The sequence below is a fragment of the Anopheles merus genome, chromosome 2L, assembly GCF_017562075.2.
Source record: "Anopheles merus strain MAF chromosome 2L, AmerM5.1, whole genome shotgun sequence".
In the NCBI taxonomy this organism is placed as follows: domain Eukaryota; kingdom Metazoa; phylum Arthropoda; class Insecta; order Diptera; family Culicidae; genus Anopheles; species Anopheles merus.
The window spans coordinates 9,599,752-9,618,716 of record NC_054083.1 but is presented as its reverse complement, the minus strand read 5'-3'; the positions used below and the strand labels follow the sequence as shown (position 1 = coordinate 9,618,716).

General features: G+C 42.1%; 1 protein-coding gene and 1 long non-coding RNA gene across 4 annotated transcripts; one reads left to right on the top strand and one right to left on the bottom strand.

Annotated features, from left to right (window-relative positions):
• Positions 1–279: 279 nt before the first annotated feature.
• On the bottom strand, positions 280–3,873 carry LOC121592216 (uncharacterized protein K02A2.6-like). Its single transcript, XM_041913624.1, has 2 exons — positions 1,048–3,873; positions 280–660 (listed from the first exon to the last, which is right to left on the bottom strand). The coding sequence occupies exons 1-2, from the start codon at positions 3,871–3,873 to the stop codon at positions 280–282; spliced, it is 3,207 nt and encodes a 1,068-aa protein (XP_041769558.1).
• Positions 3,874–8,796: 4,923 nt separating this feature from the next.
• LOC121594223 lies at positions 8,797–18,143 on the top strand. 3 transcript variants are annotated; one of them, XR_006004919.1, is made up of 3 exons: positions 8,797–8,985; positions 16,580–16,853; positions 17,691–18,143. It is a non-coding gene; the product is annotated as an uncharacterized LOC121594223 (long non-coding RNA). The 3 variants fall into 3 exon arrangements; XR_006004920.1 differs by having other exon boundaries at positions 16,563–16,853; XR_006004921.1 differs by having other exon boundaries at positions 16,544–16,853.
• Positions 18,144–18,965: the final 822 nt, after the last annotated feature.

Genomic DNA, 18,965 nt, shown 5'->3' with positions numbered 1-18,965 from the left:
GTTGTCTACTGGTACGACCATTGAACCGTCGCTGTTTTCGTTTTCGCTGTTCATCTTCTGAAATATCTTCTGTTAAGAAGGAGTTGCTCTGGCTGACGGCTACTGCTTCTTCATCCTGTGAATAAACATCTGCATAAATTTCGGTTGATGGTACTTCAATAGGAAATTGTAGGCCGAAATTGTCGAAAAAGATAGATAGTGGAGTAGACTGATCGGTATGTTGGCTGGTTTCGGTGAAGCACGAATTGAGCTGGTTGGCATGCGATCTTATCAGTCAGTTCAGTCTTCAGTCTTCAGTCTTTTCAACGTGTCCACAAATCTTTCAGCAAGACCGTTAGATTGTGGATGGTATGGAGCAATTCGAATGTGTCGAATACCTTCACTAGTGCAGAACGTCATGAATTCGTGGCTTGAAAACTGGGTGCCGTTGTCCGAAACGATTACTTCCGGAACTCCGAATGTTGCGAATGATTGCTTCAGCAATTTGATCGTGGCTTTCGCTGTTGTTGTTTTGGTCATGTATACCTCAGGCCACTTGGAGTAGGGATCCGCTATGATCAGGAAGTAAACTCCATCTACCGGACCTGCGTAGTCGATATGGATCCTCGACCATGGTTTGGTAGGTACTGGCCAAGATTCCAACGTGGTCTTGGTGGGAGTCTTGCCAGCAGTCGAACACGGATTGCAGCGTTTTACGAAATCCTCAATTTCGTTATCGATGCCAGGCCAGTACACAAAGCTTCGTGCAATTGCCTTCATCCGAACAATTCCCGGATGGCCTCGATGAAACTGTTGCAGGATCCTTCGTCGAAACTGGGCCGGAACGATGACTCTGTTGCCGAACATGACACATCCGTCAATCATGCTGAGCGATTCCCGTCGTAGAAAATACGGTTAAACTGCAGCGGAAAGGTTCTTGGAGCAGCTGGGCCATCCGTCGCGTATGTGTTGAGCAACAGATTGGAGTGTGGCGTCGGTTGTTGTAGCCTTTTGCAATGCTGCAAATGAAACAGGAACCTTTTCTGTTGTGTCAGCAAGAATGCTTACCAAATCTTCCTCAAGGCTCAGCGCAGCGATAACGTATTCTTCTTCGGGTTGGATGGTCTGGTCGATCAGTCGGGACAACAGATCTGCACATCCGAATTCGTTGGTGGATACATGCTGAATCTCGAAGTCGTAATTCAGCATCGTGAGAGCCCACCGTTGTAGTCGGTTCGCAGTGTGTAGGGGAATCCCCTTCTTAGAACTGAAGATGGAAAGTAGTGGCTTGTGGTCAGTCAGCAGTGTGAAATGGCGTCCCAACAGATACTTGTGGAATTTGGTCACTGCATAGACTAACGCAAGCGCTTCCTTCTCTGGTTGTCCATAATTACGCTCCGCGGGTGCGAGCGTCCTCAAAGCGTGTTGTACTGCCTTCATGCTGCCATCAGGGAACTGGTGAAAGATGACTGCCCCGATGCCTGTGCTTGATGCATCCGCAGCCACGATGATTGGAAGCTTAGGGTCGTAATGCATTAGCAGCAGGTTTGATTGAAGCGTCCTTTTGAACTGGTCGAAAGCCTGTTGGCATGCCGGTGTCCACTGCCATTTCACGTCCTTCTTCAACAGCTGGTCCATTGGATGCCGCAATTCGTGAATGTTGCGCACGAACCTACCGTAGAAGTTGACCGCACCCAGGTACGATCGAAGCTCGGAAACGTTGGTTGGCGGTGGGAGTGCAGCAATAGCCTTCACTTTCTCGGGGTCTGGACGAATGCCTTGTTTGTCCACAATGTGCCCCAAATAGCCGAGTTGTGATTGAAAGAAATGACACTTCTCAGCCCTCACGTGGAAACCATACTCTTTGAGCCGCTGGAAGAGTAGGTTGAGTGACGTTGCGTGTGAGCTGATGTCCTTTCCAAACACGATGACATCATCGATGAAAGAGCGGACACCAGGTATGTCTGCTATCATTCCATCCACCACACGTTGAAATACGCCCGGCGCAGATTTCACTCCGGGAGCCAGACGATTGAACCGGAACAATCCTCGATGCGTGTTGATTGTGAGCAGCTTCTTGGAGTCGTCATCCACCTCAAGCTGCAGATACGCATCGGAAAGATCGACGATGCTGAAAACGGTGCTGCCGTTGAGTTGGGCGAAAATTTCCTCCGGCGTCGGAAGCGGATAGTGATTTGGTTCCAACGCCTCGTTTAGCCCCGTCGAGTAGTCTGCACATATGCGCACTCGACCGTTAGGTTTGCGCACTGCCACGATGGGAGCAGCCCATTCGGAGAAATCGACAGGTTCGAGGATGCCCAATGATTGTAACCGTGTGAGTTCAGCATCGACCAATGGAATGGTGTTGAAAGGAACTGGGCGCTTTGGACAGAAAATAGGTTCAGCATTTGGTTTGAGAAAAAGCTTTACCTTCAATTTCCTGCAAGGTCCCAGTGAATCATTGAAAACATTTGCATGCTTTGCTCGAAATTCACTAATCTGCTGATCGATCGACTTCGTCGTTACTTGATTGCAAACGGAGTCGAGAGGAACTGACCACAGCTTGAACAGGTCAATCCAGTCGATGCCGAGAAGGTTGAGGTTGGCAGTCGTCGTGACGAAACATCTGCCTCGAGCAGTTTTTCCGTTGATGCTGACGTCGCACTGGAACTCACCCATCAGATGAAGTGGTTTGCCCGACGCGTTGATTGCTTGGATCGTCGGTTTGATGATTGAAGGGTTACCCAAGTTGTTCCAGGTTTGCTTTGATATCACCGTGATATCGCTTGCTGTGTCCAGTTGGAGCCTGGTAGCCGCGCCGTTGATCAAAGTAGGCACGTACTTTCGGTTACTGGAACGGTTAGCGATGTGGTTCACAATGTGGGTCACGATGTATACTCCTCTAGCGTTGACTTTCCGAGGGTTGTTTTGTCTATTTGCTGGCTGATTCATTTGCTGATTTGATGGCTGATTCGATGGTGACTGATTCGATGTTTTCTTTTCCCCTCCGCCTGAAACTGTCTGCCGTTTGGAATAACAGCCGCAATAGCCTTCCTTGTGGCCAATTCGGTTGCACTGTTTGCACTGGTGCTCCGAAAACGGACAGTTCCGGACAAAATGCATTTGTCCGCATTGCCAACAAGAGGTGCGAGGCAGCTTACCTTCCGTTTTTGAAGTGTGTGGATGATGAAACCTTCCCTTCTCCTGGACAGCGTGAACCGCTTGTTTCGAGCTTGACTGGCGCTCAATCATCGATGTGTCCTCCTTGAGATTAACGAGTCGTTGATGTTCGTTAATCAAGTTCTGAAGATTCACGGGAGCTTCTGCTGTTTCACATTCAATCCGGGAAAGAAGCCTTGGACGCGTGTCGGCGTAGGCATGACCCTTAAGGCCACTCACAAACACCAAGCACTTGAACTGATCGATATTCATATTTTTGAAGTTGAAATCTTCGCATGAACGATTCACCTTCCCTGCGTAGCTAATGATGTCCTCTGCTTCAGATTTTACTAGCTGGAGGCACTGGTACCGCTTGTTAAAAATGGAGGTGTGTGTGCCGAACATTTGCGATAGTATCTTGACGGTGCCAGCAAAATCGACGTCTTTGGGAAGCTTCGGCAAGATGAAGTTGACGTACCTGACGTGGGATGGTGTGTCCAACTTCCTTAACAGCAGGCGTACCTTGGCGGAATCGTCTAAATTCTTGGCATCCGATTCGAAAAGATCCGTATACCGGCTGTACCACTTTTCGAAAGTGATTCCATTTTCCGGGTCGAACGAAAATTCACTGATGTTGGTTGCCAAGGATTCGAGAGTTTGCTCCGTATTGTTCGGCTGTGCCAGCTTCTGCAGGAGTTCCGTCATCAAAAGGATTGCTTGCTGTAGTTCTGCCATCGCTTCTTTCGTTGTGCTTCAAAATTTCAAAATCCTCGTCGCCAAATTGACATGTCCGAACTACTCGGACTATTGCTCACAGCTTCTAGTTAAAGTTTTGTATTTGAAAGTCAACTTAAGAGTAAAGCGGTGATGAGCTATCGGCTCCTTTTATACCGCATGGTTGCTATGCTTTCTAAGTGTTGCTATGTGTTCCATTATCCCTGTGGTAACTGGGATCCAACAGTAACAATTGGAATCAATGTGATGCGTCAGGTTAAAAGCAGACTTCCAGTTATGCTAATCCGCGGGAACGATGTTATGCCACCTAGCATACGTTAACCTTTCGGAATGGGGTTTTGCTGACCGGCCAACTGATACACGGTGCGTTTGTTGGAGACAGTAAAGCCTTACGTTGGGTAGGGGGACAATACTGCTCATAAGTGAGTTGAAGGGACAAGATGTACGATCCTGTGTCCGATCAGAACTGACCTTCTGTCCGTTCTGATAGCTTTATTTATACTCCCATCTTAAGAAAGCTAGCGCACATTTGTCCACCAGATGTTTACGCTCGTAACTTTCTCTTTCGCAACTTGATGCGCTTTGACAAACGCATGTTTGTCAAGAGGGTCGCCTTCCTGGTGGGCTTTTACGGTTTACAATGTTTTGCTTAAGGTGTAATGCGTTTCTTATGCTAATTGTTCTTCCTTATTTATGACCTACTTTGGAGGTCTTTCTTGTTTATTTCCAGCTTGGGTGGTGCGACCACCATGGTAAAACACGGAACCGCGTGTGCAGTAAAGCACGGGACGCATGTGCAGTGTTTTACCCGGCTGTTAGCATTCATGCTTTAAGCGGGTATGCGATAGCATGGATGCTACAACACTTCGCACAGTGCGAGCACACTTCGCACAGTGCAAGCATATTTCGCAAATTTCGTGCAGTGCTTCACTTTGTACTGTGCGAGTACACTTCGTACCATGTTCGTACCACGAAGTCAGGTGGTGTAGTACTGAAATATTTTCAGGTGGTGTAGTACATATTTTAACATACCGCCTTTTAGCATTAGCATCAGTTAGCATTAGCGACTCCGATCCGTTGGTGCAACGACTCCGGGGCGAATCAAAGGTCCATAAATTGCTTGCACACATTCATACCACACACATGCCCATCGCCCCCCCCCCCCCCTCTCGCCCTGTCCCATATCTCCTTCTCTTTAGTTAATTACAAAATTTGACTAGGGCTCCGAGTGAAAATTAATTTTTTTGCATTAAAACATGCCCTGCTATCGCAAGCCTGCGACGCGAATAGCAGTTTTCGCCGGAAACCATTTGTCTGTTTTATTGCACAATCGCAAAGCAGTGGCTCCGAGTACAACACAGACACGTTTCATCTCAGCCAAATTCAAGAGAAACCTCAACCCACTGGAGCGTCGTTTACCTACGACCTTCACAGTACATAGTTGTTTGAAAGAGACGCGTGCTTGGTGTCAGCCGATTTTTCCTGTTAATTTCTCCGGCCACGGACCGCTGAGTTGATATTGTGTTTTGGGGCCTTTAAATTTTTGTCTGGATGTGTTGTACGCTTGTGGTTGTGTAACGGGTTTTCGATGGTGGTCAAGCGCAGCGTTGTGTGCATTCGATTCTCGCAGAAAATGTCTCCGTGCAGTTTCGGTGTGCTCGTGCACCGGCCATCCACACTGGCAAAGAATTATATTTCTCTCTCTACCCAATGCCTTGGGCCAACGATGATTCAAGTGTAATGATTTCAGCTATGCGCGTGTGTTTCAGCGTTCTGCGCTTTCGCCATGCGTAAAAGGGTGGAAAAGAAGAGTGAGGAATGAAGTGCAGCCTCCCCCTCTCACTCTCTGTCTCTCTCCCTCTCACTCTCTGTCTCTCTCTCTCTCGCTCTCCCCTCTCTCTCTCTCTCTCTCTCTCTCTCTCTCTCTCTCTCTCTCTCTCTCTCTCTCCCCCTCTCTTTCTTTCTGTCTCTCTCTGTCTCTGTCTGTCTCTATCTCTCTCTCTCTCTCTCGAATGATCTATCATTGGTTACTTTGTGTACGTTCGACATACATTTGACAACCTTGTATTGGGATTTTACGATTTGGAAATGAAGGTTACAGTTGAAGCTTTAGTTATTTAGAGAAACCCCGTATTTTACAACCTGGTTTGAGCAGGTTAAGAGTGTGCTCGCACTGTGCGGAGTGTACGAAAAGTGCGCGCACTATACGAAGTGTGCGAAAAGTGCGCGCACTGTGCGAAGTGTGCGTAAAGTGCGGAGAGCGCATGCACTGTGCGAAAAGTGCGCGCACCATGTGGATTGTGCTCGCACTGTGCGAAAAGTGTGAAGTGCATGCACTGTGCGAAGTGCGCGCACAGTGCGGAGTGCGCGCGCAGTGCGGAGAGCGCGCACAGTGCGAAATGTGTACCGCACACTGAGATGTGCGTTCGTGTACGCACAGCACACTTTATTTTGCTACTTTACCCAACACTAGCTTGCATAAATCATAAGAAAATATTTTTTTTTCAAACAGGTGAGTAAAAATAATTGGGGGTTCCGCTCACATTCCGCAAGTTAAAGCCTGGAATTATGCAAGCCATCATTTTCTGTGCGAAGCTTTCAAGCGCACATTTTCTAACCCCTGCGTGCAGCGCTCCGTGAGGTGCGAAACTTCGCTCCTGGGAGCGCATCGCACAATCGCTCCTGCATGCAGCGCTCAGTAAAGTGCAAAATTTCGCTCCTGGGAGCGTATCGCACAATCGCTCCTGGGAGCGCATCGCACAATCGCTCCTGTGTGCAGCGCTCCGTGCGGAGCTACCTGTGGGCAGTGCGGGAGCGTGCACAATAAGAAGAGCGGAGCGATTGAGGTACCTCTTTCGCTCTTGATCCAACACAGCCTGTCAGCTGTTTGCGTTGTATAGCAGTTTTCGAGCAGCTATCTATGTGTGTATAATATACAGGTGGGCTTTTCCCAAGGTGTATGAATTTAGAAGGCTGATTGTCGTCGCTTTTGTTTCTGAATGATGATTTAAGATTTTTTTGAGTATTCGTCAAGTCTCAAGAAAGCTTGTTTGAACAAAATTTTTCACCCATTCTGTTAAAAAGTGATATTCAAATTTGGTTTAAAAAACATGCTATGAGACCACATGGACTACATACACTTTGATTCCAGATTCCACACGTCATCTCTTTAATGCACCTTGGGGTAAATGTAAACAACACCCGTCAAACATTGCGAGGGTTGGGAGTGGTATCATCTGCTCGAAATCATAAGGTCATTAAATAATCTTTATTTTTCATACATAAGTTTTTATGGTTTAGGTGTTATTCGCCGAAAAGATTACTTCTCCAATTTTTGTGGATTTTTGCCAAATAAAATCTCAAAATGTAGGTGTTTAGTAAGCTATAATTTTCAATTTTATACCTGCTCTCGGGGTGCTATAATTATAACTGCTAAAACTAGGGGTGAAAAAACTACTAAGGCTCGCAAGCTCTTTAATGCGAGGGCTCTGGGGCGGTGAACTAGAATGGCGTGCGAGCCCTCGCGCGCCCTCGCAAATCGCTGTCAATTGCATGGCGGGCACTGTGTTTTCGAGCAGGTACTCGAATCTAATAGTCTAGAATAATCTAGACTGAAAATTGCAGGCTAGTTTTTTGTGTGGTTTTGTATGGAGTGTTTACAGGATTTCAGCCTCCAACTGTCAAACTCCATACAAAAAACTGACTAGAATCGTGAAGGGCCCCCATATTTGAAATAAAAAAAACTACCGTGGTTTCAAAACGCTAATTGACTGTTTTAGAGCCAAAATATTGTTCGTTATAGCCAGAATTGGTGCCATAGCCACAATTGGTACACTTACCCCATAGCATACCCATTCTCAAACTCATTGCATGTAATATTTAAAAATTGAGAACTTAGTGAAAATTGAATTTAAAGCTAGCTACTTATATAAACCTCGCTACATACGTCATACATTAACAACCATCGTTTGTGTGTCATTTCTGACCGTATTAATACACGATGCGCAATCTCAGATTGCGCATATATTCGTTTTATCAAAATATATGTCATTTCCCGTAGCAAACCCTGAGCTATAAACGTCATTTCCATACAATTTCAGATTGCGCCAAGATTGCGCATAAATTTTCAAGATTATATGTCCGAGATATATAATTTTTTTTTGACAGATAAATATATCAAACCGACCCGTTTGACAGATAAATATATGCGCAATCTGCGATTGCGCATCGTCTATTGCTACGGTAAAATCTTGACCGTATTGATACACGATGCGCAATCTCAGATAGCGCATACAGCAATTATCCGCAGTACGCGATACTCGATATACGCGAATTCGCATTACGCGATTCCTCTAAATTTGACAACTCCATGTGTTTTTTGCAAATATTTTAATTATTTGAAATAATTTATGTTCTTTTTCAATTTCCTTAATGTTCTTAATGCATTTTGCATTAAATTTCTGCAAAATATACCTGTTTTACAACAAAAACCATTAATGCACAACTCTGTGGCGATATTTTTCAACCCTCGAACCGGTAGTGTAAACTATTTTTGCATAGGAATCCGCTATACGCGAAAACTCGAGATACGCTATTGAGCTCGGTCCCGTACGATAGCGTATATCGGATAATGACTGTGTATTCGTTTTATCAAAATATATGTCAATTCGCTTAGCCAACCCTGAGCTATAAACGTTATTTCCATACAATTCAGATTGCGCCAAGATTGCGCATAAACTTTCAAGATTATATGCCCGAGATACATTTTTTTTGACAGATAAATATATCAAACCGACCCGTTTGACAGAGAAATATATGCGCAATCTGCGATTGCGCATCGTCTATTGCTACGGTTATGTCCAATCAAGAAATGTTATTTTGCTCTCGACATCTTCACCTTGTAATTTTAAAACACCTTGTTCAGCGGGGTTATCTAGAGAATGTGTCCGTGTTGCCAACTAGATCATCTTGACGAATTGCCCACATCTGCCATTTGTATTTTTTTGAAGCGAGAGAATGCTGTTTTCAAAACAGTTGTCGTGGTGCGTTTTTGTGTGTGAAGGATGAAGTGACGCGTTTTGTGAAGCCGTATAATTTAGGCAATCATAGCAGGTAAATTATCTACAATTGCTTGGTCAATTTCTCAGTAAACTGTATAATAAGTTGAGAGTATTTCCATACCGCTTCAGTGATTTCCATCGTTATTCAGTGTCCAGTAAATGAACGTTTAATCAAAGTGTATGTTCCATTAATGCGATTGAAAGACGAGAGTGGAATGTGAAATGTGTTTCGTTTTACAGCATATAACACCGATTCCGAGATATGCGGTTTCTGGAATCTGACAGTGCCTGAAGGAGAATTCCGAATGGTAATCCGATAGTTTTTTCATGTAAATTCTATCGTCTGCAGTTATCATATTTATGTCCGATTATAGGATATAATTCGTGGTGCAAAATGGTGCTGTGAACCATCCAATGAATTCGCCTTCTGAGGGTGTCAAAATGGCGTTGTTTATTTATTTGTGATACTTATAATCGTTTTACAACATAGTACGTTGTTATTCTTCCGTTTTGTTGATCGATAGTCTACCTACACAATAAAGCGGAATTTGGGGCAAGTGTGCCATACGGGGCAAGAGTGCCACCAAGCATTTTTCCTTAAAAACTTTAATTTAATGATCAATTGTGTATACAGTTGGTTGCTTTCCAATGACTAGGTATTCTGAGCCTAATTTCATATAGACCAATCGATATTTCCCATTGTTTTAAACTGATTTATATTGAGTTTCAAAAGTGAGCAGAATATTATAATTTTTTAATCCAACCAAATAAGCTCTCAAAAATCGTGCGAACAATCAACCGAGAAAATATTTACACCACCGTATAGCTGAGAAAACGTCAAATTTTTGTGGGGTTAGTTGAAAAAAATTTCTTTTTGTCACTGAAAAATTCAATTTCAAAAAAGTTACAACTTTTGGGGCAAGTGTGCCATCTCTGTTTGGGGCAAGTGTGCCACCATGTTTCATAGGCGCGAGCTGTCAAAAATGTAAACATTGTTGTAGCGTGCTGCAGAATGGTGCGCTATTGTGAGCGGATTCCACCCCGGAAAAACAGAACAGTAACAAACCATATTGTGGTACAGTTGGTGGTCAAAAGGGTTCATTGAGGACTAAATACATGTAGGAATACATATACTAGTGGTATAAACGTAATAATTTCCAATTATCTAAGAAACACGGTTATTTTAACCAGGTGGCCGTCTTGCCCCATACGAGTGGCACTCTTGCCCCATAGCCCAAAAAACAACGTCTTTTTGGACCCTTTTTAAAACGCTTCAAAAACTGTTTTGTTTGCACTTTTTTCAAGCGAAACTCATTTATAAGTGAGGAAATAGATGTAAAATGGTTATGAGATTTAAATCGGCTTTTGAAAAACACGTTTTAGTGAGTTATAACTTGAAATGCTTAAGGTGGCACACTTGCCCCAAGTTCCGCTATTTATACAGTGAACCCTCTCTTATTTGAGAGACGATGGGACTGTCGAATAAGAGGGGTTTTCAAATTACAGAGGTTTAAAGTGAATGAAAGGTCCATACAAACAAGAAAGAGACAGAACATTTAGTATGCAGCCTTAACTGTTGCTATAGGAAACTGCGAACAGAATCGCTAATTTGAGCATACATCTTTCAATAACCATGGCAACACCATACTCAAATAAGAGGGACACAGATTTCAGAGGTTTTCCAAATTAGAGAAACAAAAATGTACCGGAAATCAAGGGACTGTGCAAAATGTTCAAATAAGAGAGGTTTTTCAAATTGGAGAGGTGTCAAATAAGAGAGGGTTCACTGTATATTGTGTTACGTTGCATACACAGTTTTTTTTTGTTGATCTTCAGTAAAATTTTACTTAATTAGTGAATTTGGCCCAATTACAGGGTTATGTGAGATAGTTTTGAGGGTATTTCATAACTTTAGGGTGCGTGCTAAGGATTTTTGAAAAGGCAATGCAAATGCCAGGTGACATTTAGTTCCAAGGGATGCATTAAAAAATAATGATTCCAAATTCATACCGATCCCGGGACTAATCCAGAACCCATGTCCATCCTGAAATTTTTCAGAAATCGTTCTGGTACTGGAACTGATTCCAATCCCATATAACGTCTGAACTCACTGGTTGAACTTCGATTCCCTGGCAACTGTTGAATTTGTGCTTTTTAGTTGGCACGTTTTTCGTTACAAAACATTACTGAAATTTTCCATCCAAGTTTTCCATACAAACGCATGCTTTGTAATTGAACTGTCAGCCAATTATCGAGCGGTCAATTCGAAAGTATGCCAACAAAAAAGCGTTCAATTATTGAATTCTGACTGTATGTGTTAAAATTTGTCATAAACCTGGCCATGGAACTTATTATAACCCCTAACCGATCTTTCAACTGATCCTGACACCATACCGATCGTGGAATCGATCCCGATCCCATACCGTAGTGGTCTCCAACTAGAAGATTGTAGAGCGCGTTGATCTTTCCACCAGTCCTCCTGCCAAACGGAGAAGATGCGCTTAGCTGCTTGCTTGATGCGACCACAAATCTCCGGACTCTCGAGCAGTCGACTGACGAGGTTCTCCTCGTCGATGTCATCAGTGACAGTAGCAGCGGGCGTCTTCGCGGATAAGAACTACGGCTACCTCGCAGCTTGTGGATTGGTAGGCGCTCGTGATGCCTTGGGCCAGATAGCGCTGGACGCAGTCCAAAATCCGTCTGCATCACTGTCGGTCCGTGGCTTCTGTCTAGACGGGTGCGCCGTAACGGATGATGGATGCCGCCAATCAGGCTATCAGATTCCGCTTCCTGACTTGGAGCCCGCTGTGATTGCGCATAACGTCGCGCAAAGCCTTGCACCACACGGAGGGTCTTATCCGCGGCCATCTCCACGTTTGGGCGCCACGACAAGTGGTCGTGTAGTGTAGCCCCCAGGTAGCGGATCGACCGCTTCCAGCGTGTTGCTGCAGCCTGCTGCTCACCGCTGGTACCGCCGCTAGTGCCTCCTGCTCTGCTACATCCCATGGAAGGGCTCCGGTTGCTACGAGAGAGCTTTCGTTAAAGCGCTGTTTTGGACTCCATTAAGCGTTGGAGCCTTCCTTGGGTGCAAGTTGGCTGGTATCTGCTCGAGGTCCATCCGATCGATCGATCGAAGCGGCGTCTGGTTGCCAATTTCGGTGTATGGCCACTCTACCGACGGATGCACGCGGAAGAACTCGTCGACAATCCTGCGAAGGGCAGCTCGTCCTGGGCAGATCGTCGAGCGTTCATGAACCAAAGAAACACCCTCTAAAAAAAATGTCCCGTTTCGTCTTCCTATATCGCGGTGACAGTTGAACCGGTCTCGTGGTACAGTCGTCAACTCGTACGACTTAACAACGTTATGGGTCGAAGCCCTATATGGACCATGTACCCATACACAGGACTGACTATTCTGCTATGGATAAACCAATAAGTAACTGAAAGCCAAGATCACTAGTAGTGGTGTACAGGCAGGACTTGAACGACCACGGCTGTTGTGCCATAGAAAAGAAGTATCGGTATAAGCATGCGGTCGAACGACGCATCTTTGCTCGCTCGGATGGTTCTATCAGTGCACATTGGGCAAACGCCTGTATAAAAATCGAAAAACCAACTTTGTCGCAGGTTAACACCATAAACATTTTCTTAAAATAGATACTTACTCTTAGTTGAAACCAAAATATTTTACATTTTTATCTTAAACTTATTGAGCTATAGACCATCAAAGTACAAACTTTGTGTTTTTTGTCCCAAATTTGAGCTATTTTTCGATTGAACATAAACCATAATATTTTAGTACAAAATGGTTAGATTTTCATAATTAATGTTTCGTTGGAAAGGTTTTTTGTCATACTTTGATGTTAGATATGAATATTTGGCACAAACTTGTTTTTGAAGTTCATAAATGATTGAAAACCAAACATCACTGCTGATTTTTTGTATATTTTCATTTTGGAGAGTGATTTTTTTTATGATTCTACTCGATTTCACTCGTGAGTCGTATATCATAAGAAAGATCAACATTTTTCCTACGTTTTGTCGCTAAAATTAACTGCGACCATCTGCGACCCCGAAAATTATTCAACTTTTTCTTGAAAAACCCTCGAGCGATTTTGACGTGTTGTTGTATGAGCCATACACCACCAGTATCCAACTACCTGTCATAAACAGACATTTGAAACAAACAGACAAAAACAAAGCTGAAGAGAGGAAAAATAGTTTAAAAAGGTCGTAAGATAGGAATCAGCTCTTTTCAAAATCCAATCATGAAAAAACGCAACTATTTTAGCGCGTAATACTTCATTTCAATAAATTTCATTTTCAGTAAGAAACTTATTCCGCCTTCGTTTTAATTCCTAACAATTGTTGTTAATGCTGTTGACTACTACGCATTATTACAATGTTGTCAGCGATAATTCTTATTTTTTATTCACTGTCTTGACTATTTTAGTATATGACTGCCCTGTATAGTAAGAGCAATTGTATAGAATGACGAAAAACTGCAATAGCACGAGGAATTGATTTTCATCCCGGCGTTTGTATGGCCGTTGCCCACTGTGCAGTGGTCAGTGCCTCAACCAAGCTATCGACGGTGGTGACTCTGGGGGCGAAATTCAGTCACTGCCAGCGTTTGCTCGAATAGCCAGGAGTCACACTGGCCGATCTTCCAGCGCGTACCGGCATTGCTTAATCGGACCGGGCGCTGTCCCTCGTTGGTGGTGGACTCATACCAACCTCGTACCGGACGTATTGGTGATCGCTGAAGGTTGCCACGTTAGGTACATGCCAGCCTCTTGCGGTTTCCTCGTGCAGGTCGAGGCGGCTGGTTAAAAATTTCAGGGGCTGCGTCGTCCGTCAGGGTAATGAATCCGAACCAGTGCCGAATTTTTACAGCTCTTTATGGATTTATAACTTGCTTTCTCATTATTCGACCCTTATTCGTATAAATTTATCAAAAACTGTTAGGCCGTATAGGTTCTTGCCTGTCATTTTGATTATGCTACACGGACCGTGAAGTAAAGTTACGTTATTGTTACGTATGGTTCGTTGCTTACTTATTCCACGAAGTTTAAAAGTGTGAATTTTAGGGGTTCTGATAATTTTGGGACATTTCTTGATTCTTTTTAAAATAAACAGCACCAATTTTGAATAGCTCATTTGGAATCCCGTTGGAATTTCCAATGTGCGTGTCTAAGAAAGGAGGTGCAGTAGAGCCCATATCCCGTCACACAAACACCTATGCTCACCAGTAAGAATCAATAAATTGTCCAAAAACCATCAGAATCCCCGAAGAATAATTGTAATAGGAAGTATAATAGTCTGTGTGAAACATATTCAGTGAAGTTCTGGATTGTGATCATTAAGTGTAAAATTTGATATAAAACCCGTACACCTTAATCGCCAGTCTGTTAGCTATAACTGTATAACTGCTATAACTGTATTTCTATGTATCTCATAGATCATTACATAATTCATTGCTAGTTCATTCGAGTAGTTGGAGCAGGTTATTTCATGCAGTCTAAATTAGTCAAGTAGTTCAATCAATGAATTGTACTTTAGTTGCCGCTAATTCCTATAGGTTTTCTAATTTGTATTCACGGTCGAAATATTAATTATACAAAACCAAATTCCAACAGTCGGTTCATGATTCGATTACGTGTAGTCCCCGAGATACACGGTACCTCTAATACGCGGATTCGGAGACGCAGTTTTCTTCATTTGACAATTCTTTGAGCAAATTGTACTGGTTTTGACGAATCAATTGTCAAATGCCTTATAATTTCCTTTTGATTGTATGTCAAAAACCATTTGAAAAGAAATAAAATAGTTAAATTTGGTCAGAATCATATAAAATAATGAATAATAAGTGGCCAAAACCACCCTCTACTTGTTAAATTACAAAAAAGGTTTTATTTTGGCTTTCAATTACAAAATTTTACTCATGCTGAATGCGAGATACGCGGTTGCTATTTAATTACGTGCTAATCAACACGCACGATCACCAGGCCAATTGACCAGCGCACCAGGGTTTTGGTCTGGATCTCTCGTTTATAGTCCCCCTATGAGTCCCTTCGTCCATGGAGCCTTTATGGTGCTCGGAGGCCCGCGTTGAGACTACAATACACAATATATATGCTGGACATACCATCCACGGGGCCTCCCGCGGCCATTCAGTCCGCTTACTGTTAAATCCGCCTTTGCGGAGGGGGCGTAGCAGGTTTAAATTTAAGTGACCAGACGACTTGGAGGCGTCAACCATTAACGCCAGGATAATGAACTGACGAGGGCAAGAGGCCGTGAGCGATTTCGGACACTCCTTATTGCACAGAACAATTGTACCGCGTTGTTTCTATATACAGGGTTTACCAAGTCACTTTGCGATGTGATCAGTACAATTCATCCAACTTGACACGTATTTGTATTCTGATCTGCTACTTCATTTCGCCCAAAATAATTTTCTATTCCGACGCACTCTTTTTCATCGCCTTATTCAGTGGAGCGCCGTTTATCCGGGCTTCTCGGGTCTTGACCTCGCCCGGATATGCGAATAACACGGATAATGAATCAAATGATATATTTTATCATCAATTCCTGAAAGGTTCCTGGAAATTTTTTTTTCTTATTTTCTGACAAAAATAACCAAGTTTTTATTAACTTCATGTTTTTCCAATCAGAATATTTGAAATTTACCATGAAATATATTGTTTTTTGTTACGACAATGTGCTCTTATAACCGCTTTTTTAAATATCCTTCTCAAAACGCAATGTCTCTTTTGTATTGAACTGTCATTTCTGAACAGAACGGATAAACGGAAAGCCGGATAAAAGGTACCCGGATAATCGGCGCTCCACTGTATGTAGTTTTTTCACAAGGGATATTAGCCGAAACCGTCCGCGATCTATATTTTATTTTCTAAATTTAATATAAGGGCTTTTTAGTGCTCTTTATGTGAACAATCATATTGTTTTACAAAGTAATAGTTTATCTTTGTTCTGTTGCAGCATTCGAGCCGGAACATGGGTTATTCCTTGAGTTATTAGAAGTTAAACTCGAAAAGCTTTGATGAAGCATGTGGGCGCTAGGTTTAAAAAATCCCGTAACGCTATATAGTTTAATAAAATTATGTGATGGTGGGCGGTAAATGTTGTGCCAGTGTTATATTAGTGTTTGCAGTGTTGATGATCGGCTATTTTCAAACTAAATGAAATATTTTATGTACTGATAGTGAAATATCTGTGGCAATTTTGTTATGTTTTCATTTTTTCGGATGGGATCTGGCCGTCCAATTGGTTTATATTACCACGTTGGCGATCTTCGTACAACATTTTGTATGATATATGCCTTGTTAGATACTCGATCTTTAATCATAAACGGACCACACGACAGGAACCACCGAGAAATTTCAAAACAATAACATCGGTTTTCAAAACAATTTCATACAAATTAGTTATTTTCGGTAAAATTTCACGTTGTATCAACGTAATATGTAACAAAATCATGAAAGGACACTCGTAACCGTTCTTCCTGAACTGAAGTAACATTCAGCGGATGGCCATACATAATCATATAGTCTATAATCAACGGTTTATTTTGCTGTATCATCAAGAAATGATGTGATGGTTCAGATCGTTTTCCTTTTCAGTCGAGCTCGGAGGAAAACAAAATCCGGCAATAAAAGTAAAGTTTGCTGGTACTATTTACCTATCAAAATGCCGTACAAAAAGGAAAAAAATGAATAGTGGAGACACACATCTGCACCGTCGGTGGCGGCTACGGAATCGGCGCAAGGATTTGGACGAAATCGAAGAACGACCCGGAAAAGCTGCTGAAAAGAGGTCGATCTGGACAAGCCGAGTTTCGGGCAGTTTTACTGCATCCACTGTGCTACCTACTACATCAACATCAAATAAATTCATGTAGGTATTAATTTAAAATGTTTAAAATGTAGGTAAAATATAAAACAAAAATGAAAAAAGCCAAGCTCTCTTTTACCAAAAAATCTTGTATCTTAAATTCTAAATTGTAACAAAGAGTTCAGATAAGCCTTAAATATACCTCACTCGGTGATTTCTTCCCCCAAAACGCACTTCAACGCAAACGCACCGGTACATATTACATTACAACAGAAGTACCCATTTAACGAAGCACCTTGCTGTAGCGCAGTCATCAGTTCACCTTCGTTTTGTGGTCTCGCTCTCTTAGGGCTTGGTACTTGTTGCGACGCAGCGTATCGCAAGCTGGTACCTGTTCGCTGCGTTCTGCATGGATATGTCGAACACATATGACAACGAAAACCATAAACAAACATAAATAAAATAGATTATGGTTTGGTTTAGATCAACGGAGTGATAGATTTCTATATTGATTGCTGCTAAATAAACCATTAAATTAAATTGTTTGAAACATCACTGATTGAAATAAAGGTAATTTATTATATCTACTCATAAAGAGTTACGAGAGAAACGGTATCAAGACAGTAAATTTGGAGTAGTACGGTAGTTACTGCGTCTGGTCCTTCACACGACAATACGGGCAGTACAAGTCGAAAAAGTAAACGTCGAACGCTTACAACATTATCGCTTCTATCGGAAGTTGGTTGAAACCAGTAGACAGATAATAGATTTACATAACATTTCTCAAATGAGGTTCGCTGTAAAATCCCGTTTCTACTGAAAATTTGCACTAAAATCATGTCCTCTGCTAACTGAACTCCTAATGTAACTGCAAATTAACATACTTTTTTTCTTTTTAAGGATGTTCGACAAGATTATCTGTAGCATATTGTTGCAGAACCTAACCTGGTACTTCAGTATTTTCTTGCAAAACGACGTCGATCTTATGCCAGTATTAAGTAAATTTATGCAGACAGGACGAAGTATGGATAGTTCCATACTCTATTCAACCAGCTTCTGGAAGACAAGTTTCTTTTTTTTTTTCAATATATGAGGATGCCAAAGGAAACATTCTTTTACATTCTCAATAAAATTGCCCCAAGCATAGCGAAAAAGAAGCGGAATATTCAACACGTTTCACTAGAAGAACGGTTGATGGTCACATTAAGGTAAATTATTTACTGAGTATTATGTTTTGATGCAGAGTTTACTATTAAAATGATTCCAATCTTATTTATAATCTTTCCTGTATTGAATTCCAATCTGTTTATATGTTCATGATGACGTTATTCACTTTAATTGTACAATATAACTTATTTAAAAAACCCAATTCAATGCATTTATTTACTTTTGCTTTAATTTTTGGACGTATTCAATCATTCATTTTGTAAAATGGCGCAATGAACCACTTTCCTGATGCTTTCTTTTACCTGTAGCTGTACATGTAAAGGTAAAGCATCTACAGGTACAATCAAACTATTAAAAAATAAATAATTGGATCATGTTTTCGGCCGCGTTTCCATAAGGGCTTTTAATGTTTCCTGCTTTGACCGTTCTACCTCAAGAAGCTCTTCTAGCAACGGATCCTGCGCTTGTTTTCTTTTGTTTGACGGCGCAGGGCTGTTTAACGCAGTTCTTGATGATTCGGAATCGAAGATAGAATACGATTCATCCTCATCTAGATGCTCAACCTCATTATTGTTGTATTCGTATTCTAAGTATTCCTTATTGACAGGATCGGCAATATAAAAAAGAAACGCTTCAATAATAACATCAATAAAAATAAATGATAGAGTATTACCTTTGCGGATAGGAACATTTCCCTCTCGAGGCCAGATGCATAACAATCCTTCAAGAAGGACATAAATTGAAAACATTTCCAACCTACATGTTTATATCCCGATCCTGAAGGCTGATTCATTTCATTTAATTTCTTCGAATATGTGTCTCGTAGAGATCTCGACCGCATTTTTACTTCTTTTTCTGAAAATTGATATCACAAAATAAATAATTTATTATTTTTACCATACTTTTTCAATTTTAGATTCTTATCTTCTCTTCTTCTTCTTTGGCTCAACAACCGATGCCGGTCAAGGCCTGCCAATCCACTTGTGGGGTTGGCTTTCAGTGACTTAT

Coding starts and splice junctions, on each gene's coding strand:
- LOC121592216 (XM_041913624.1), bottom strand. CDS start 3,873: ATGGCAGAACTACAGCAAGCAATCCTTTTGATGACGGAACTCCTGCAG. Junction 661..1,047: donor TGAGCCTTGAGGAAGATTTG/GTAAGCATTCTT, acceptor ACTGCTGGCAAG/ACTCCCACCAAGACCACGTT.